Raw genomic sequence first — 23,190 nt, 5'->3', positions numbered from 1 at the left:
GGACAGGGAGTGAAGTATAAAAATAATAGCCCCGGAGATCTCCGTAGTACAGCGACCAGCGGTTGCCGACGGGCCTCCGTTTTTACGTACTGGCTTAGGTTTCAGCATTTTGCGGAGTCTGTTACCTATAGTTTAAACTATTTTCTATCAAATAATGGAGTAGTAGGATCACTGATGTTATTAGTGCCGATATTTTGGTCCACTTTTACGTTCATTATAACCATGAAACATTTATACTCAGATTCATTATATGATGTGCGACATGAGTGACAAGCCCTGAGAATTATAATTCTCGATAAGTATAGTAGTTTCTTTTATGCATCGCGTATTTCCTTGATCATCTGTAATAGTTATGTCGGATCAAACAAATACATTCAATAATATTTATATTCGTGGTACTGTCTAGCGGAGGTATACTTACACTAAACCTGCAGCTTTGTGAAGGGAGCAGGTATATCTAGGTGGGAATGAAGGAAAAACATGGTAGCAAAAGATCTTAAAGGTTGGCGGTAATTAGGAACTAATATTTAGAGGCCCCATGAAGAAAAGAAGAAGATGATACACTATAATTCCAAACATGACAAATAATTTCTACGTACTTAAGTAAATACACCTGTGATATAAATATCTAATGAAGTCAGTCACACCGATAGTATGAGTAAGTAAAGCCAGTTTCTAATAACCCGTACGAAGAACGGGTACTTCTGCTAGTAAATTAAATATAATATTAAAGATGACACACATGCCCCGTCCGCGAGCTAGAAGAATTACACTAGCCAACATGATTTTGCGGTAACATAGAAAATATGTAATTCTTATGGAAATCGCTGCCCTGATTCCGAAAATGATGCTATTTTTTTCCTATCACGTCTAGTTTTGACGCAATTTGGTGTTTTAGTATCTGCATGAATTCGTAAGATGCAATGTTGCAAGATGTTCTCGCGCAAGGTTTTTTAAGAATACAATTATGTGATTTGATTTGTTATTGTTTGCATTTTATTATAGGTTTATTGCTGTCTAAATTTTCATTTTGTAGTTGGGAATTTACAGGTAAATTCATAACAAACTCCCCCAGATACGCAATAGACCGCGAGGTATGGATAATTGAAGATATGACAGTTGAGAGTTTGTCTTTTATCTTAGACAACTTGAATAAACAGACGTATTAAAAGCCCCAGCCCTTATGCAATGTTTATGATGGACTGATAAAGCAGTTTCCTTTCAAAGATAACAGTCCGAAAGTTTTATACTCAAGAAGATGTACTTGTATTTTGTACGGATGTTTCAAATCTTCCACGTCGATTGGGAGAGAAAGAGTATGATCCTAGTAACTGGCGTGTTTTTACTGATTCTTCCAAAATAAGTTTAAAGGCTGTTTTGCTTCATAATACAAATGTTCTGGCATCCGTCCACTTGCACACTCCACAAAAATGTCTCAAACATACGAGACCTTAAAGTTGGTGCTTGAAAAAATTAGATTAAGTCTTATTGACCGTGAAAAAGTTCTACTTCCACCCTTGCACATCAAATTTGGATTGATGAAACTGTATGTCGAGGCATTAGATAAAAGTAGCCTATGCTTCCAATATTTATCCACTAAATTTCCCTCATTATTAGATGTAAAAATCAAAGAAGGGGTATTTGAAGGACCACAGATTCGTAAACAGATGATGGATAAAATTTTCACAGACACGATGACCAAAATTGAGAAAGAGGCATGGAACGCATTCAAAGATGTAGTGACTAAATTCCTTGGCAACATTAAGGACCCTCAATACAAAGAAATTGTAAGGAAAACGTTGGTAAAGTTTAAGGAACTCGGTTGTAATATGAGCCTTAAGCTTCATTTCTTAGCTTTGCATCTGGATTATTTCCCTCTAAATTTAGGAGCTGTCAGTGAAGAACAAGGTGAAAGGTTTCACCAGGATCTCAAAGACGCAGAACGACGCTATCAGGGACGTTGGGATGTGAATATGATGGCCGATTACTGTTGGTTGATTGCACGAGACGACCCTTCTAGAGATCATTCAAAAACTTCAAAAACCCGGAAATTCCACGGAAAACGGGAAAAGACGGAGGTGTGAATATAACCTGCACATAATGCAAGTAACAAAACTATGTATGTTTAACCATGTAATTTTTTTCAAGGTACGCTTATATTAATTTAAGAGCAACTGTACAGTCGAAACTAGAACATGCTCTTTATGCTTCAGTTTCACGAATTTCAATATAAATTAAAAATATAATACATACCATCTACTTGCTTACAAAGCAGCATTTATGTGTATTCAATGCATGCAAAATATGATTACGTTTTGCAAGCTGAAATTTACATTAATACATCAAATTTAATCAATACTAAGTATCAACAATTTTACGTAAGAACAAAATAATATTTTGTAAAATTGCCACCAAACCAGACGTGATACGCCAAAACTAATTCTGCGTTAAGAAATTCATAAAACCCACCTAGTTTCGTTTTTACCGCACAAAAGAAGTTTTATTTTGCAGGCTAATGTTATTTAATGGAGGTTAAAAATCTTAGATTCTGGTGAGAATCGAAGCCACGATCCATAGCACGGAAGTCCGCCATGCTAAACTGTCAGCCAACAAGAAGTCTCTCCCCATCCCATGGCTGCAGATTATGAGGTGTCATGTGGTCAGCACGAATCCTCTCAGCAGGTATATTTGGTTTTCTGGAGCGGCGCCTCCATCTCGCCGTGAGATAGATCCTCAATTATACTACCACAGTCAATAATTTCATAGACTGGCGCTAACAGTTCAAGGTTCAAATAGTCTTTTTACGTCTTGTAGTCAATATTATATTTAATTTAAAACAAGGTCCCATTGTCACAGACGCGCAGGTCACCCATGGGACCTCGACCAGCCTTCAGATCCAGGTAAAAATCCCTGACTGGCCGGGAATCGTACCTGGGGCCTCCGGGTAAGAGGCAGACACGCTACCGCGGGGACGGCCACGAAGAAGTACTGTGGTAATATTATGCTTAATAACTGATATTTCCGATAGATACCTAAACTTCAGCTCCGGTATTATTCCTCACAAGCTGAATGCAACCTTGAGGATTTTTTTCGGAAAAATGGAAGTAAACGGTCTTCCGTACCAGCATACTGATGACAATGTTGTTCAGAGAAAGGCTGATTACACGCCCTAAAAGAACATTTTGAAAATGAATTAAAGGATTAAAATTTTGAAATACATGTCACTCCACCTCTGATACCTCTCTCGTTCGAATTTTGAAATTATCGCAGGTACCTTTTCACCTGCCTTTGTACATTTCAATGCACTGTATATGAATGGTTATTCGATAAAAAAAACGCGAGTTAATGACACAAATGTCCACGAGAATAATTATTCTTGAATGAAATGAATTATACCACCACAGTCAATAATTTCATGGACAGGCGCTTACAGTGTTTGCAACACTGTGTAGACCTATGAAAGCCCTACAGTCAATATGTTCGTGGACTGTCGCTAACAGTTCAAGGTTCACATAGTCTTTTCACGTCCTTTTCTCGTCATTGTGATTCGGGCAATTTAGACTTGATCATCTCAAACGTTTCACCAGCGGATTTGCCAATTTTTGGCAGAACTTGATATTTGCCAGTTACTCAAACTACAACATTCTCAAGTTCTTCCGCTGACATTCAACTGTTCTTCACAACAGAGAATGTATTTCTGCTCTTACTCTGCCTCTTTTTGGCACAAACGAAGAACTGTCAGGGCAAACTCTTGTGGTGTAAGCTCTCCCATAGAGTGCACCACAGCGACACTAGACGTCCAGTCCACGAACTTAATGACTCTGCTACGTATAGCCTCTAAACTGTCCCGATGATCGCAATGCAAGGACACCTACCTGAATTTAGAGTGACGATGTCGTAAGCCGTGCTGAGAACCACTAACACGGCAACAACAACCAGTATAATCCTGCAAGATTAAAAACAAGCTGTTAAAGTCTCGTTCATTTATTTGACTTCCCTTGAACAAAGCATAGTTCTATAACTACCGTTAAAATCAAGGAATTAACATTGTAACTTCCTGTCAGGTTGGACCTCTTTTGATTCCTAGCTCTGGCATGTCATAATGAATTATGAGAGAACACAGAAAAAGATTCAATCATTTTCGTGAGGAAAATTCAGGAAGAATCGCCCAAATTCATTCTCTTAATGATTCTAGCAATGAATCGCTCATACGGTGGTGGACTGGCTTTTTGAGTGCAGGTTGATAGGTTCGATTCCCACTCAGTCCAGTGGTATTTGAATGTGCTCAAATACTCGAGATTCCTGTCGATAAATTTATGAGCACGTAACGGACAAATTTTCGGTACGTCAGCGATTCCGAAAACCGTAAAAGTAGTTACTGGGACTATAAAACATTACTATTATTTTAATGTTGTTGGAATGAAGAGGAAGCAACACTACATGTGCCACCGGCGAAATTTCTCGCACCTACATCATACTACAGGGTATGGGGAGTGTGTGTTCAAAAGGTGTTTTTTCCACCTTAAGAAAGTTATGGGAAAAACACAAGAAACGTAAAATAAATGGCATGTGAAACGTATCCAGGATCGGGTTTGGTACAACTTCTGAGGAATTACATCTTTCTGTTCTGGACTGCTCATGGTATTCGATAATATTTAAGTGCTGTTATGCATGTGGACGAAATAGTGATTTACTTTTAGAATTCAAAACAGTACCTTTTGTACAGAAACTCCTCATATTCTGATCCCACTTTTACTATTCAAAAATCCAACTACCTCGCTCATGTTCTAACCTTCGGATATCGGCAGTATTTACTTACACCCCTCATATTGTACTGTTCAGTCATTAGAACCTGAAACCAGCTGCAGTCGCTGCTTCCCTTGCCCTCCACGTTCGAAACCATAATACCCGTAGGTAACCTATTCTCCTCCATTCACCTCACACGACCCCATATCCAAAGCCACAAATGAAATGATCCGTCTGTTCCATTTTCGTATTAACTACCTGGCATTCAATCCTCTTAGGTTTCTTTAAAACTGAAATTACTTCCGTCTTTGAAATGCTACTCTCTACACCTTCTTCCAAGACCCAAGATATTACTTTGAGACCTGTCTTTCAATCCTACAAGTAGAAGCAGCGGTCTCAGGAACTGTTCTTTTCTTTATATGAGTCGCGCATGCCAAGTTACTGGAGTTAATATCTCTCTCTCTCTCTCTCTCTCTCTCTCTGCTGTCCATGTACCCTTCACAGGGTGTGGTGGCATGTCATGTGTGGTTGCATAGTTTTCGCCATGCTCTTCCATCCTGCTCGAGATGACTCGATTGATGTAGAGACCTCCCAACCAAATCCTTCATCCGGTCAATCCGCCTTGCTAGAGTTCTTCCTCTGGTCTGTGTTCGTTGCACCTTGCAGTGTAAGATCAGCTTTTCCACAGCTTCCGTCCTCCTTGATCTGTGGCCAAGGTATCGCAAATAGGCCTGGCTGATCTCCTTCATGAACCTGTCCTTGATCTTGAGCTCCTCTAGGACAGAAGTGTTCGTCCAGTGCTCGGTCCAGGATACTCTTAAAACTCGGTGGTACACCCACATATCCTTCACTTCAATCTCCCTCCTGTCTGCTTTATTAATTGTCCAGGTTTGTGCTCCGTATGTGAGCATTAACCAGCCTATGTTTGGTGTTGTTAGTGATGGTTCTGTTTTTACAAGTCTTCGTCATCTTCGCCGTCACATTGTGTCTCCTAACCTCAACTCAGCACCCCGGATTGTTCGCCATCAGGGCAACGAGGTATACGAATCTGCTCACCACCTCCAAGCCTCCTAAATGTCTCAGGTGTGGTAAGTTGTTTGCCCGTTCCACGGTCATGACATTTGTCTGGCCAACGTTGATCTCCATTCCACACTCCCCGCTGGCTTTTGTGAGCCAGTCCATGATAATCTCCATCTCCCTGGCGCTCGATGCTCTCATGATATTGCATACCTCAAGTTGCTGATCCTCTTTCCTCCTACTCGAATGCCTACCCACCCTTCCAGCACCGCCCCATAATGTGCTAGGGCAGATGTTATAGAGCTGAGGCGACAGGATGCACCCTTGTCTGATGCCAGCATCGTTGACGCGAACATGGGAGCTGTTACCGTAAAGTACCTTGACTATATTTATGAGGTGTTCTGGAGCTCCCGCGCCCCGCATTACATCCCATAGTGCTTCCCATCTCACTTTGTCGAAGGCTTTCTTGAAGTCGACGAAGTACAGAAACATCTCGATGTTCAGTTCCCCGGCTTTTTCAGTGATCTGACGTATATTCAAGATATATTCTCTTGTGTCCTCATTCATGACATGCACCCACGGGAACGAGATATTCGGGTGGATTATACTTGCCTGCCTGATTCTATGACGTTGAATGGTTGGTACTGGAATCAATACGTCATCATTAAATTTATCAGTTAATAAGAAGTTTGTCCGCCTCTGTGGTGTAGTGGTTAGCGTGATTAGCTGCCACCCCCGAAGGTCCGGGTACGATTCCCGGCTCTGCCACGAAATTTGAAACGTGGTACGAGGGCTGGAACGGAGTCCACTCAGCCTCGGTAGGTCAACTGAGTAGAGGTGGGTTCGATTCCCACCTCAGCCATCCTGGAAGTGGTTTCCCGTGGTTTCCCACTTCTCCTCCAGGCAAATGCCGGGATGGTACCTAACTTAAGGCCACGGCCACTTCCTTCCCACTTCCTTGTCTATCCCTTCCAATCTTTCCCATCCCCCGCAAGGCCCCTGTTCAGCATAGCAGGTGAGGCCGCCTGGGCGAGGTACTGGTCATTCCCCCAGTTGTATCCCCCAACCAAGAGTCTGAAGCTCCAGGACACTGCCCTTGAGGCGGTAGAGGTGGTATCCCTCGCTGAGTCCGAGGGAAAAACCGAACCTGGAGGGTAAACAGATGATGATGATGATGATGATGATGATGATGATGATGATGATGAATAAGAAGTTTTCTGTAACATAAATTCCTGCAATGGCAATGATGCTTCTATATTCACATTGCATAGGCCTACAACACGTTTCGATTTTTTTATACAGAAATGTGGAGATCTTATGTGAGGCACACACAATTTTCAAAACAGACTATTTTCGTAAAATTGGAATCGAGCAGAGTAAGCTTCGGCTTAACAGTGGCCTCGGCTCGAGCTCTGAATTTGGGAGGCAGTGGACTGGTCTTACCGTTGGCTGTCCTGAGAATGGTTTTCCGTGGTTTCCCATTCTCCTCCAAATGCCGGGACAGTTCTTTTATAGGCCATGGCTTTTCGCCTGTCACTGTCTCTACACCTCAAACCAACGCAACACATCTCCTGGCCTGAGAGTGGGCATCACCCTCTAGGAGGTCCACCGAACCCATTAGCGTACGTAATGAAAACATTTTGGAATATTAGTAATTACTATTGTAATTTGAAATCTGTCAATGAATAAAGAAATGGAAATGATATTTTTACTTAAAAATGAAAATGGGAACACGAGGGACTAGAGCCCGAATGTTGAGGCAGTAATGTGTTAGAATGCGAGGTCCTTAAGGCGACAATCCAGAGATAAAAATCGATATTTTGGTCATTTGGGTGAAATTTTTTTAATGAATGAAATTGGAAGGATTAAGTTTCTTTTTTCATGTCACTAAGTTATTTCGTTCAATTCAAACAATTTATCACCGTAATAATTCTTTGTTTGCAAATTGTAATTTTACATTTAAGTCCCTTTTTCTCCCATAATATTCTACCAAATGTAACAAATTTTTCATGTTATATGTATCACAGCTATATTAAGAAGCCTGTCTATGGAATTTTTATTGCAGAATTTTTTAAAGTAGAAGAGATTTTTAACTCCAAAATTTTAGAAGGTAAAAATTACACAAACTTTATTACGACACATCTCCTTATATAAATTATGTACAGAAAAATCTATACATAGTGCTTTTAAAAGAAGTATTATCTGCCTAATTACTAATTTACATTAACATGTTAATTAAATTTCATGAACAAATGAATTGAAATTTCAAAACGATTAATTTGTAAAAACTATTAGTTGTATATGAAAGAAGTGCTCGAGATATCTCTACTTTTATGTAGGTGACATTCCCACAAACTTTCATGAAAATCCATGCATTGGGTAAAAGTATCTTTTTTTCACCCTTATGGGTGTAACAGATATATCCTAGCCCAGTTAACAGTACCGCAATGAGATTTGCATATACTATAGGGGCCCGGTCTACCAGAACCCCTAAGTGTTATGTTACGCTCGTTACACTGTTGAAGGGCAGACTGGGTGACACTTCCTTCTCATCAAACTGGTTTGCATTCTAACCCACTACGGCGTAACCATCTGTGCTGTACATGCTACTAACATAATTTGTAAACTCACGTGGTAGCCCAGTCTTTGGAATCTAGTTCTAGTTCCATTTTAGTTTGGCACAAGGACTCCGGCACAGTTATGTATATATCTGTGGAGTTAAACAGCGGAGACACAGTAGTCAGCCTCTTCTTGAAGTCCTCCTTCACAATGAGTGCTGCGTCATCTACATCGCACGTCGAGGGTACACACGTACCGAGATTGAGAGCTGGGGTCTGCATTGCGCCCGTTGCCTTTGGACAGACAGAAAACGTTATTGGTTTCATGAGAATATTAATTTATTTATATATACAATTTATTTATTTATTTATTTATTTATTTATTTATTTATTTATTTATTTATTTATTTATTTATTTATTACTGCCTTGTTCAGTGGCCAAGTTATGATTCTCTTAAAATTAACCACATTACGTTTACAAGGAGGAATTATTTATTTCAAAAAGTATGCTACTTGCTTCCACGTGAATTGCCTAAAGGGATAGCATACCAGTTGAATCGTGAGGTGGTGGTGGTGGTAGTGGTGGTGGTGGTGGTTATTGTCTTAAGATGAAGTAGAACTAGGCAAACATCCTCTATAAACACTAAACACAAGGGGGGGGGGGGAGGAATGGAAGGTCCGGCACTTCGGAAAACAAAGGAGGCATCGACCAAATACAGACACGAACAGCGAAGGGCGTAAAAGTGGAAGACTTCCTGGGCCTCGTAAACCTAATACCGTCGGGTTCGGAAAAGATCAAGAATAAATCAAGTTAGGTTGGATAGGATTGCTGAAACTGAAGAGATTAACACAAGTAACTGAAATCAATACCAGGAATCAGCTAAGGGCCCCGTGGTCACCAACGCACTCTCCCAAGTTAAGAGCCCCTGAGGCCCCTTCTAATCGCTTCTTGTGGCAGACAGGAGATACCGTGTGTGTTATTCTACAGCCCCCACTCACTGGGGGGATTAATCCTCAGGAATAACAATATTATAGAATTGAAAAAAAAAAGACTGACATTATTAAATTAATCAAGTAACATGCGTGTTACATTATTATTTGGGAACATGTGATGTTGAACACCGTTAGTAATAATGCCTTCCACTGGAGCACTGTATTCCTAGTGACATCAAAATATCAGCTGCCAGTCGATATCCAGGATGGTGAGAAACAACGTAGACCGAGTATATGAGTGCTAGAGGGTTGGCCATACTGATGAATAATTTGAAAATAACTTGGTATCTCCTACCGTTGTCACTGTATCAGCTGCTGAATTTAGTCAATCAGATCGCGTCGTGTGTTGACATGTGAATCGAAGTCTACTGTACGCATCCCACGAGGCTGTAAGTGACGGGTCTCAAAGTAGGTAACGATGCCGGGAAATGATCATGAAACACACCAGGGGTTTCAGTCTGTGTCGCCGTATCGTACTTGTTATCCGGTGATCCCGTCAGGTCGGACGTCCGTGTAAAAATCCTTCCTCTGGCGGAATTTTCACTTCGATTGCTGCTCTCCCATCGGTCTTAAATCACGTGCACATTTAGCAAAGACTATTTGAATTCGCTAGAGAAGGGATCTGTATCAGCATTTAACCCTGTAACGCTCACATACGCAGTTCACTTTGTATCTGACCACCTTGTGTAGTTCCTCGGGGACGATCAAGAGACCTTGGACAAAGACATTCTGATCATAAAATAAAAATACTGCGTAGTATCAGCCTCTGTGGTGTAGTGGTCAGTGTGATTAGCTGCCACCCCTGGAGGCCCGGGTTCGACTCCCGGCTCTGCCACGAAGTGTGAAAAGTGGTTCGAGGGCTGGAACTTGGTTCACTCAGCCTCGGAAGGTCAACTGAGTACAGGGGATTAAGATTCTCACCTCAGCCATCCACGAAGTGTTTTTCCGTGATTCCCACTTCTTCTCCAGGCAAATTCTGGGATGGTACCTAACTTAAGGCGACGGCCGCTTCCTCCCATCTTCCTTGTCTACCCCTTCCGATCTTCCTAAGTAGTATAATTGGATAGTTCGGCCGCCACCACCCCCACCGGCTCCCAGAGGCCACCTCCACCACCACCACAGCCAGAGGCCTCCCAGATGCCTCCTCCACCACCACCACAGCCAGAGGCCTCCCAGAGGTCTCCTCCACCACCCACGGGAAATTTGAATTTGTAAACAAAGCCACGTGCTTTTTGACAGACAACAACGCTTCGCTAACCTCAGTACTGCCATCTTGACGGGCCTAAACCTCAGTAGTACCAACTTAACCTAACTAGCGCGAGATAAACAAAGCCACGTGCTTTTTTGACAGCTGTCATCCCCCATCTTTAAACCACAGAGCACCGTGCTGCCCTCTTTATCGCAGTAGCTGCAAATTCGTCACCTGTCATCGGCAGTGCTGCCATCTTGGCGGGCCTAAACCTTAGTGCTACCAACTTAACCTCACTAGCTCGAGATAAACAAATCCACGTGCAGCTGTCATCCGCCATCTTTAATCCATAGAGCACAGTGCTGCCCTCTTTAGCTACTTACCTTTGAAATGTGGTGGCGGATAATTTGAAAAATGCTTTTTGACTGCAGCCATCTTTGAGCACCGCGCAACCCTCATTAGCTAGATACCTTTGAAATGTGGTGGCCGGCAATTCCACATGACAGCAGCCATCTTTAATCCAGAGAGCACCGTGCTGCCCTCTTTATCGTAGTAGATGTAAATTCGTCACCAGTCATCTGCCATCTTTAATCCACAGAACACCGTGCTGCCCTCTTTATGGCTACTACTTTAAGCACGTAGTAGCGGGCAATTTGAAAAGTTCTGTTAGCTATCATCCGCCATCTTTAATCAAGAGAGCACCGTGCTGCCATCTTTAGCTAGATACCTTTGAAATGTGGCGGTGGCAAATTCCACGTGCTCTGGTTTAGTCAACAAAGATACGTGCTTTTTTGACAGCTATCATCCGCCATCTTTAATCAATAGAGCACTGTGCTGCTATCATGCGGGTAATTTCGTCAGCTGTCATCCACCATCTTTAATCTACAGAGCGCCGTGCTGCTCTCTGTAGTAGCGGGCAATTTGAAAAGTTCTGTTACTTGTCATCCGTCATCTTTAATCAACAAAGCATCGTACTGCTATCTTTAGCTACATACATTTAACATGTGGTGGCGGATAATTTGAAAAAAAGAACTTCCGTTAGTTATCATCCACCATCTTTATTCAACAGAGTATCGTGCTGCTATCTCTAGCTACATACATTTAACATGTGGTGACGGCAATTTGAAATTCTATCTAGATCCCATCTTTAATCAACAGAGCACCGTGCTGCTTTCCCTTTGAATTGTGGTGACGGATAATTAGAAATTCCGTTAGCTATCATCATTAAACATTAGTGCATTCGCTAACCTAACCTCTCATCTACTATCTTGAAGGAGACTATACGACACCTCCTCTACCTCCTGCTCTTCCCCTCCTCCTCCTCACCTACCACCTCCGCCGCCTCCTCCTCCTCATCTGTCAAGGCATAACTTTATCGAACACGCATCGCGAAGGCAAGAGTGTGCAGCGATATGCATGTTTAGACTTGCGGATTACGAAAGAAACATAACAAGACTTGAATCGAACACTGCACTCGATGTCGTTAACTTCAACATGTGATTAAAACATGGTCTGGTGTGTTCAGAACACTACATATGTAGAATCGAACGCTGTACTTAATACAACATGTTAGGGGATACCTTTGTTCTAATAGGATCAGATTGAAACATAACAAGACTAGAACTGAACACTGCACTCGATGTCGTTAACCTTAACATGTGATCAGAACATTGATCGATGTGTTCAGATCACTAAACAAGTAGAACCGAACACTGTACAACATGTCAGGGGATACCTTTGTTCTAAGAAAATTAGATTGAAACATAACAAGACTAGAACCGAACACTGTACTCGATACAACATGTTAGGGGATACCTTTGTTCTAAGAAGATCAGATTGAAACATAACAAGACTAGAATTGAACACTGCACTCGTTGTCGTTAACCTTAACATGTGATCAGAACATTGATTGATGTGTTCAGATCACTAAACAAGCAGAACCGAACACTGTACAACATGTTAGGGGATACCTTTGTTCTAAGAAAATTAGATTGAAACATAACAAGACTAGAATCGAACACTGCACTCGATGTCGTTAACCTTAACATGTGATACCTTTGTTCTAAGAAAATTAAATTGAAACATAGCAAGACTGTAATCGAACACTGTACTCGATACAGCATGTGATTAGAACATTGTTTGATGTGTTCAGAGCAAAAGTACAACTTCAATGATTTACCTAGTGTAAAAATCAAAAACACACACTGTGCACATAACGCATAGCTATCTCGCCTATCACTTGCCTAGTATGAAAATCAAAAACACACTATGCACATATCGCATAGCTAACTCGGCAACACTTCAAATGATTTGCTTAGTACGAAAATAAAAAATCTATACCGCGTAGCTAACTCGTTCATCGCACTGCTAAGACGCTTAGTAATTGCAAATACACTGATATATGTCATACGAAAATCAAGAAAGCATACTGCGTAGCCAACTCGCTCGGTCACTCGCTTAGTAATTGCAACACGACTAGAACACTGATACACGTTACTCTTTTTTTTCTCGAAAGACACACACACGGATAAGAATGTTGCGAGATACTACATACTTACATGCTTTTTTAAAAAATAGGGGGATGAAAGATCATAAATTATATGTACACATGTTGTCTCCTCCAAGTTGTAAGACGAAATAGACGCAGTACTGCGAGTTTCCGCTATAGCTGGCGAACGGAAGTAGCATGATATCTCAGCAAAAAAAAAAATACGCGTGAGCTTGCATAAACGCAAGTCAGACACAATGATGGATACCGCGATTCAAATCCTGGCAACATATGCCGTCAGGAAGGGCATCCAGCTAGATCATGTTATGACGATCGCGCAGGTCCCTCGCCTAGCATTTGCTATTTTTTACGGCTTCCGACAGTAGGAGTTCGAACCCACTATCTCCCGAAGTAGCCATGAGCTTGCATACACGCAAGTCAGACACAATGATGGATACCGCGATTCAAATCCTGGCAACTTATGCCGTCAGGAAGGGCATCCAGCTAGATCACGTTATGACGATCGCGCAGGCCCCTCGCCTAGCATTTGCTATTTTTTACGGCTTCCAACAGTAGGAGTTCGAACCCGCTATCTTCCGAAGTAGCCATGAGCTTGCATACACGCAAGTCAGACACAATGACGGATACCGCGATTCAAATCCTGGCAACTTATGCCGTCAGGAAGGGCATCCGGCGAGCATCTAGCTGTAAATCCCCGATTCTCATGTTATGAAGGGCCACTTGTTGAAAAACATTCTTAATCCCAGTTCTTTGACGTCAGGTAGGGCAACCGGTCGAAAAAAATAATGTATGATGTAAGAGGCTAGATACTGCCAGTTTTGCGTCAGGAAGGGCAACTAGTCTTAAGACAAATTCTTGCGATTTAAAATCTTAGTTTAGCGTCAGGAAGGGCATCCGGCTGTAAAACAATAGTTCGTGATACAGCGATTTAAAATCTAAGAAGTGCATCTAGCTGTAAAACCCCGATTCTCGTGTTAGAAAGGGTAACTAGTTGTAAAACAGATTCTTAATCCCAGTTCTTTGACGTTAGGAAGGGCAACCGGTCGAAAACAATAGTGTATGATGTAAGAGGCCAGATACTGCTAGTTTTGTGTCAGGAAGGGCAACCAGTCGTAAAACAGATTATTGTGATTAAAAATCTCGCGTCAGGAAGAGCAACCGGCCGTACCGTGAAACAATAGTGTATGATGTAAGAGGCTAGATACTGCTTTTAAAAATCTAAGAAGAGCATCTTGCTGTAAAACCCCGATTCTCGTGTTAGAAAGGGCAACTAGTTATAAAACAGATTCTTAATCCCTTTGACGTTAGGAAGGGCAACCGGTCGAAAACAATAGTGTATGATGTAAGAGGCTAGATACTGCCAGTTTTGCGTCAGGAAGGGCAACTAGTCTTAAAACAAATTCTTGCGATTTAAAATCTTAGTTTTGCGTCAGGAAGGGGATCCGGCTGTAAAACAATAGTTCGTGATACAGCGATTTAAAATCTAAGAAGTGCATCTAGCTGTAAAACCCGATTCTCGTGTTAGAAAGGGCAACTAGTTGTAAAACAGATTCTTAATCCCTTTGACGTTAGGAAGGGCAACCGGTCGAAAACCATAGTGTATGATGTAAGAGGCTAGATACTGCCAGTTTTGCGTCAGCAAGGGCAAATAATCGTAAAACAGATTCTTGTGATTTAAAATCTCGCGTCAGGAAGGGCAACCGGCCATACCGTGAAACAATAGTGTATGATGTAAGAGTCTAGACACTGCTTTGAGCATCTAGCTGTAAAACCCCGATTCTCGTGTTAAAAAGAGCAACTAGTTGTAAAACAGATTCTTAATCCCAGTACTTTGACGTCAGGAAGGGCAACCGGTCGAAAACAATAGTGTATGATGTAAGCGGCTAGATACTGCCAGTTTTGCGTCAGGAAGGGTAACCAGTCGTAAAACAGATTCTTGTGATTTAAAATCTCACGTCAGGAAGGGCAACCGGTCGTACCATAAAACAATAGTGTATGATGTAAGAGGCTAGATACTTTTTTTAAAAATTCTAAGAAGAGCATCTAGCTGTAAAACCCCGATTCTCGTGTTAAAAAGAGCATCTAGTTGTAAAACAGATTCTTAATCCCAGTTCTTTGACGTCAGGAAGGGCAACCGGTCGAAAACAATAGTGTATGATGTGAGAGGCTAGATACTGCTTTTTAAAATCTAAGAGGAGCATCTAGCTGTAAAACCCCGATTCTCGTGTTAGAAAGGGCAACTAGTTCTAAAACAGATTCTTAATCCCTTTGACGTTAGGAAGGGCAACCGGTCGAAAACAATAGTGTATGATGTAAGAGGCTAGATACTGCCAGTTTTGCGTCAGGAAGGGCAACCAGTCGTAAAACAGATTCTTGTGATTTAAAATCTCGCGTCAGGAAGGGCAACCGGCCATACCGTGAAACAATAGTGTATGATGTAAGAGGCTAGATACTGCTTTGAGCATCTAGTTGTAAAACCCCGATTCTCGTGTTAAAAAGAGCAACTAGTTTTAAAACAGATTCTTAATCCCAGTACTTTGACGTCAGGAAGGGCAACCGGTCGAAAACAATAGTGTATGATGTAAGCGGCTAGATACTGCCAGTTTTGCGTCAGGAAGGGTAACCAGTCGTAAAACAGATTCTTGTGATTTAAAATCTCACGTCAGGAAGGGCAACCGGTCGTACCATAAAGCAATAGTGTATGATGTAAGAGGCTAGATACTGCTTTTTAAAATTCTAAGAAGAGCATCTAGCTGTAAAACCCCGATTTTCGTGTTAGAAAGAGCATCTAGTTGTAAAACAGATTCTTAATCCCAGTTCTTTGACGTCAGGAAGGGCAACCGGTCGAAAACAATAGTGTATGATGTAAGAGGCTAGATACTGCCAGTTTTGCGTCAGGAAGGGCAACCAGTCGTAAAACAGATTCTAGTGATTTAAAATCTCACGTCAGGAAGGGCAACCGGCCGTACCGTGAAACAATAGTGTATGATGTAAGAGGCTAGATACTCCTTTTTAAAATCCTAGAAGGGCATCCTATTGTAAAACAGATTCTTGTGAATTAAATCTCGCGTCAGGAAGGGCAATCGGCTGTAAAACAGATTCTTGTGATTTAAACTCTTGCGTCAGGAGGGGGTACTCGGCTGTAGAACATATTTTTAATCCCAAGAGAATCGAACCCGAGACTGCCGGGTGAGAGGCAAGCACACTAAACCAAACCGTAGGCTATAGGTTACATTTTTTTTTGTCCCACAGTCTTTGAAGTTGTATCAGCGCAGTCATTCAGAGCGAGGTGCGGAATGCATGTGTTGACTGAAATTGTACACGCATCTTCCGGCTGTAGTAACCTTGAACGAAGACACTGCGTGCTGATAAGCCACTTGTAACTCACAGAACGTTTTCTTAACCGTGTAGCATTCAGCTGGTGTAAGCTCCTAACATAAAATATTATGGTTGTACGGAGAGGTTCAAACACAGTGCCAGCATATAGCCTACCCCTATCGAAAGAGCCTGCACGGTGCAGGCATATCGGCTACTCCTGTTGAAGGAGTCTACACAAGGTTTAACGCCCCCATCAACAGCCCTTACTTAATGCTGGCTTTTTGCACGCCCTCGAGACTACCTAAGAATGTAATATACAACAGTAGGGAGAGGGTAAAACCCAGTGCCGGCATATAGCCTACTCCTACCGAAGAAGCCTGCACACAAATTAACGCCTCCATCCGACAGATGAATCACCCTCAACATCTTGTACTCACAATCATTTTCGAAGGAGTCTGCACAAGGCTTAACGCCCCTATTAACAGCCCTTACTTAATGCTGGCTTTTTTGCACACCCTCGAAACTGCCTAAGAATGTAATATACTACCGTAGGGAGAGGGTAAAACTCGGTGCCAGCACATAGCCTACTCCTACCGAAGAAGCCTGCACAAGGCTTAACGCCTCCATCCGACAGATGAATCACCCTCAACATCCTGTACTCACAATCAGTTTCGGGGAAGCCTGCACATTTTTAAACGCCCCCAACAACAGCCCTTACTTAATGCTGGCTTTTTGCACACCCCGCCTCTTAGATCATACACCATAGTTTTAGGACCGGTTACCCTTCCTGACTAGGATTTTAAATCGCAGTATACGCGATAAATTTGTTATAGCGGGTTTTATAACTAGATATCCCGGTACCGGCACATAGGCTACTCCTACCGAAGAAGCCCACACAAGGCTTATTGCCTCCATCCGACAGATGAATCACCATCAACGTCTTGTACTCACAATCATTTTCAAAGGAGTCGCGGTATCCATCATTGTGTCTGACTTGCGTGTATGCAAGCTCATGTCTACTTCGGAAGATAGCGGGTTCGAACTCCTACTGTCGGAAGCCGTAAAAAATAGCAAATGCTAGGCGAGGGGCCTGCGCGATCGTCATAACATAATCTAGCTGGATGCCCTTCCTGACGGCATAAGTTGCCAGGATTTGAATCGCGGTATCCATCATTGTGTCTGACCTGCGTGTATGCAAGCTCATGGCTACTTCGGGAGATAGCGGGTTCGAACTCCTACTGTCGGAAGCCGTAAAAAATAGCAAATGCTAGGCGAGGCACCTGCGCGATCGTCATTACATGATCTAGCTGGATGCCCTTCCTGACGGTATAAGTTGACAGGATTTGAATTGCGGTATCCATCATTGTGTCTGACTTGCGTGTATGCAAGCTCACGCGTATTTTTTGCTGAGATATCATGCTACTTCCGTTCGCCAGCTATAGCGGAAACTCGCAGTACTGCGTCTATTTCGTCTTACAACTTGGAGGAGACAACATGTGTACATATAATTTATGATCTTTCATCCAACTATTTTTTTAAAAAAAAACATGTAAGTATGTAGTATCTCGCAACATTCTTATCCGTGTGTGTGTGTTTCGAGAAAAAATGAGTAACGTGTATCAGTGTTCTAGTCGTGTTGCAATTACTAAGCGAGTGACCGAGCGAGTTGGCTACGCAGTGTGCTTTCTTGATTTTCGTATGACATATATCAGTGTATTTGCAATTACTAAGCGTCTTAGCAGTGCGATGAACGAGTTAGCTACGAGGTATAGATTTTTTTATTTTCGTACTAAGCAAATCATTTGAAGTGTTGCCGAGTTAGCTATGCGATATGTGCATAGTGTGTTTTTGATTTTCATACTAGGCAAGTGATAGGCGAGATAGCTATGCGTTATGTGCACAGTGTGTGTTTTTGATTTTTACACTAGGTAAATCATTGAAGTTGTACTTTTGCTCTGAACACATCAAACAATGTTCTAATCACATGCTGTATCGAGTACAGTGTTCGATTATAGTCTTGCTATGTTTCAATTTAATTTTCTTAGAACAAAGGTATCACATGTTAAGGTTAACGACATCGAGTGCAGTGTTCGATTCTAGTCTTGTTATGTTTCAATCTAATTTTCTTAGAACAAAGGAAACCCCTAACATGTTGTACAGTGTCCGGTTCTGCTTGTTTAGTGATCTGAACACATCAATCAATGTTCTGATCACATGGTAAGGTTAACGACAACGAGTGCAGTGTTCATTTCTAGTCTTGTTATGTTTCAATCTGATCTTCTTAGAACAAAGGTATCCCCTAACATGTTGTATCGAGTACAGTGTTCGGTTCTAGTCTTGTTATGTTTCAATCTAATTTTCTTACAACCAAGGTATCCCCTGACATGTTGTACAGTGTTCGGTTCTACTTGTTTAGTGATCTGAACACATCGATCAATGTTCTGATCACATGTTAAGGTTAACGACATCGAGTGTAGTGTTCGATTCTAGTCTTATTATGTTTCAATCTAATTTTCTTAGTACAAAGGTATCCCCTAACATGTTGTACAGTGTTCAGTTCTACTTGTTTAGTGATCTGAACACATCAATCAATGTTCTGATCACATGTTAAGGTTAACGACATCGAGTGCAGTGTTCAATTCTAGTCTTGTTATGTTTCAATCTGATCTTCTTAGAACAAAGGTATCCCCTAACATGTTGTATTAAGTACAGCGTTCGATTCTACTTATGTAGTGTTCTGAACACACCAGACAATGTTTTAATCACATGTTGAAGTTAACGACATCGAGTGCAGTGTTCGATTCAAGTCTTGTTATGTTTCTTTCGTAATCCGCAAGTCTAAACATGCATATCGCTGCACACTCTTGCCTTCGCGATGCGTGTTCGATAAAGTTATGCCTTGACAGAGGAGGAGGAGGAGGCGGCGGAGGTGGTAGGTGAGGAGGAGGAGGGGAAGAGCAGGAGGTAGAGGAGGTGTCGTATAGTCTCCTTCAAGATAGTAGATGAGAGGTTAGGTTAGCGAATGCACTAATGTTTAATGATGATAGCTAACGGAATTTCAAATTATCCGTCACCACAATTCAAAGCGATAGCAGCACGGTGCACTGTTGATTAAAGATGGCATCTAGATGGAATTTCAAATTGCCGTCACCACATGTTAAATGTATGTAGCTAGAGATAGCAGCACGATGCTCTGTTGAATAAAGATGGTGGATGATAGCTAATGGAAGTTTTTTTTTTCAAATTATCCGCCACCACATGTTAAATGTATGTAGCTAAAGATAGCAGTACGATGCTTTGTTGATTAAAGATGACGGATGACAAGTAACAGAACTTTTCAAATTGCCCGCTACTACAGAGAGCAGCACGGCGCTCTGTAGATTAAAGATGGTGGATGACAGCTGACGAAATTACCCGCATGATAGCAGCACAGTGCTCTATTGATTAAAGATGGCGGATGATAGCTGTCAAAAAAGCACGTATCTTTGTTGACTAAACAAGAGCACGTGGAATTTGCCACCACCACATTTCAAAGGTATCTAGCTAAAGATGGCAGCACGGTATTCTCTTCATTAAAGATGGCGGATGACAGCTGTCAAAAAGCACGTGGAATTTGCTACCGGCATAAAGAGGGCAGCACGGTGCTCTCTGGATTAAAGATGGTAGTTGACAGCTGTCAGAAAAGCATATGGGTTTGTTTCCAAACAAGAGCGTGTAGAATTTACCACCACCACATAGAGGGCAACACGGTGCTCTCTGGATTAAAGATGGCGGATGATAGCTGACAAAAATGCGCATAGGTTTGTTTCCAAACAGGAGCATAACGAATTTTTCAAATTGCCGCCACTACATTTCAAAGGTGTCTAGCTAAAGAGTGCAGCACTGAGGTTTGCGATGCAAGATGGCGTATGACAGCTGTGACGTACCACATTTCAAAGGTAAGTAGCTAAAGAGGGCAGCACGGTGCTCTTTGGATTAAAGATGGCGGATGACAGTTGTCAAAAAAGCACGTGGCTTTGTTTCCAAACAAGAGCATAAAGAATTTCTCAAATTACCGCCACTACATTTCAAAGGTATCTAGCTAAAGAGTGCAGCACTGAGGTTTGCGATGCAAGATGGCGGATGACAGCTGTGACGTACCATATTCCAAAGGTAAGTAGCTAAAGAGGGCAGCACTGTGCTCTCTGGATTAAAGATGGCGGATGACAGCTGTCAAAAAAGCACGTGGCTTTGTTTCCAAACAAGAGCATAAAGAATTTTTCAAATCGCCACCACTACATTTCAAAGGTATCTAGCTAAAGAGTGCAGCACTGAGGTTTCGGATGCAAGATGGCGGATGACAGCTGTGACGTACCACATTTCACAGGTAAGTAGCTAAAGCGGGCAGCACTGTGGTCTATGGATTAAAGATGGCGGATGACAGCTGCACGTGGATTTGTTTATCTCAAGCTAGTGAGGTTAAGTTGGTAGCACTAAGGTATAGGCCCGCCAAGATGGCAGCACTGCCGATGACAGGTGACGAATTTGCAGCTACTGCGATAAAGAGGGCAGCACGGTGCTCTGTGGTTTAAAGATGGGGGATGACAGCTGTCAAAAAAGCACGTGGCTGTCAAAAAACACGTGGCTTTGTTTATCTCGCGCTAGTTAGGTTAAGTTGGTACTACTGAGGTTTAGGCCCGTCAAGATGGCAGTACTGAGGTTAGCGATGAGTTGTTGTCTGTCAAAAAGCACGTGGCCTTGTTTACAAATTCAAATTTCCCGCGGGTGGTGGAGGAGACCTCTGGGAGGCCTCTGGCTGTGGTGGTGGTGGAGGAGGCATCTGGGAGGCCTCTGGCTGTGGTGGTGGTGGAGGTGGCCTCTGGGAGCCAGTGGGGGTGGTGGCGGCCGAACTGTCCAATTATACTACTTTCCTATTCCCCCACACGGCCCTGCTCTGCACAACAGGTAAGATAGCTTGGGTGAGGTACTGGTCCTGCTTTCCAGATGTATCACCGACCAAATTCACACGCTGCAGGACACTGCACTTGAGGCGGTAAAGGTGGGATCCCTCGCTGAGTCCGGGGGTGAAAATCCAGCTCTGAATGGTAAACGGAAGAAGAAAGAAAGAAAGAAATTAAAGTACAATTAATGGAATTACAATTTTAAATAAATAGCAAATTAAATTTACAAGTTGCTTTACGTTGCGCCGACACAGACAGGCCTTATGACGACGATGGGATAGGAAAGCGCTAGGAGCGCGAAGAAGGCGATCGTGGCCTTAATTAACGAACAGCCCCAGCATTTGCCTGGTGTGTAAATGGGAAACCACCGGAAACCATCTACAGGGCTGTCGACAGTGAGGTTCAAACACACTACCTCCCGAATGCAAGTTGACCGCTACGTGACCCACACCAAGCGGCCAAACACTCGGTGATTTAACAGATCAATTTTCGACGTAGCAGGTCGTGTTGAATACCTGTACCCTAGCAAGTGTTGAAGAGATGTTAAGTACAGAATAAAAATGGCCAGTGGACACCAGTGGGATCCAAACCCACAACCTCCCGATTTCGCGTCGGTTGTTCTATAAATGAGCTCGTTTATAATGTGGTCATGAATAGTCAATATTCATTCACTTGGCCCACAACGGACGATTTGCATGCACTCTACATTTTTAAGGCAGTAGTGTCGGAACTTTGACTTGGATACTTTCTAACAGAACAAATATGATCTGGGTCACCATACCTCAATTGGTACTGAACACTTGAACCTACCGTTCCATCGTCGGTAGCCTGACTCGGCTGCTTCGGTAGAACAATATTGATTCTTAGATCTTGGGGTGTGTATGATTCTTTTCTCGTCACTTCATCGACCAATCGACAGGATTCAGATGAGCGTATAACTACTTGACATGAGCAGCAAAATGTGCAAAATAAAAATGTTATTGAACAAAATGACCATAATCTCGGCAAATTAAATTTATCACAAAATATTGCTATAAACCAGTCATATTGCATAACGTGAACGGCGAAAGTACCTTGAAATTATTTACATCGTCCGCCTCTGTGGTGTAGTGGTTAGTGTGATTAGCTGCCACCCCCGGAGGTCCGGGTTCGATTCCCGGCTCTGCCACGAAATTTGAAAAGTGGTACGAGGGCTGAAACGGGGTCCACTCAGCCTCGGGAGGTCAACTGAGTAGAGGTGGGTTCGATTCCCACCTCAGCCATCCTGGAAGTGGTTTTCCGTGGTTTCCCACTTCTCCTCCAGGCAAATGCCGGGATGGTACCTAACTTAAGGCCACGGCCCCTTCCTTCCCTATTGTTTGCCTATCCCTTCCAATCTTCCCATCCCCCTACAAGGCCCCTGTTCTGTTCACCATAGCAGGTGAGGCCGCCTGGGCGAGGTACTGGTCATACTCCCCAGTTGTATCCCCCGATCAAGAGTCTGAATCTCCAGGACACTGCCCTTGAGGCGGTAGAGGTGGGATCCCTCACTGAGTCCGAGGGAAAATCCGAACCTGGAGGGTAAACAGATGATGATGATGATGATTATTTACATCAGAGCTTTCCAAGGTTTTAAAACGCAACATAAGTTATGTGGACAGCAAAAATTGAAAAGAAAAGGAAAGCCTAAAAATCCGCTAACATTGACCCAAACGATAAAAATAATCCCTGGAAAATCTGACGTTCAACAAATACCGTAGAATTCCATATTTACTTCCAAAAGAGCCTCCGTGGCTCAGACGGCAGGGCGTCGGCCTCTCACCGCTGGATACCGTGGTTCAAATCCCGGTGACTCCATGTGAGATTTGTGCTGGACAAAGTGGAGGCGGAACAGGTTTTTCTCCGAGTACTCCGGTTTTCCCTGTCATCTTTCATTCCAGC

General features: G+C 42.6%; 1 protein-coding gene across 1 annotated transcript in view; it reads right to left on the bottom strand.

Moving 5' to 3' along the window:
* LOC136866980 (nose resistant to fluoxetine protein 6) overlaps positions 1–23,190 on the bottom strand; it is a 210,567-nt gene that overhangs the window by 108,502 nt on the left and 78,875 nt on the right. Inside the window, exons 7-8 of the mRNA XM_068226785.1 lie at positions 8,395–8,615; positions 3,876–3,946 (exon numbers count right to left, since the gene is read on the bottom strand). Coding sequence (XP_068082886.1) covers positions 3,876–3,946; positions 8,395–8,615 — 292 coding nt within the window. The remainder of the gene's footprint in view (positions 1–3,875; positions 3,947–8,394; positions 8,616–23,190) is intronic.

This window comes from Anabrus simplex, chromosome 3 (genome assembly GCF_040414725.1).
Source record: "Anabrus simplex isolate iqAnaSimp1 chromosome 3, ASM4041472v1, whole genome shotgun sequence".
Lineage (NCBI taxonomy): Eukaryota > Metazoa > Arthropoda > Insecta > Orthoptera > Tettigoniidae > Anabrus > Anabrus simplex.
This window is presented reverse-complemented; position numbering and strand designations above follow the sequence as displayed.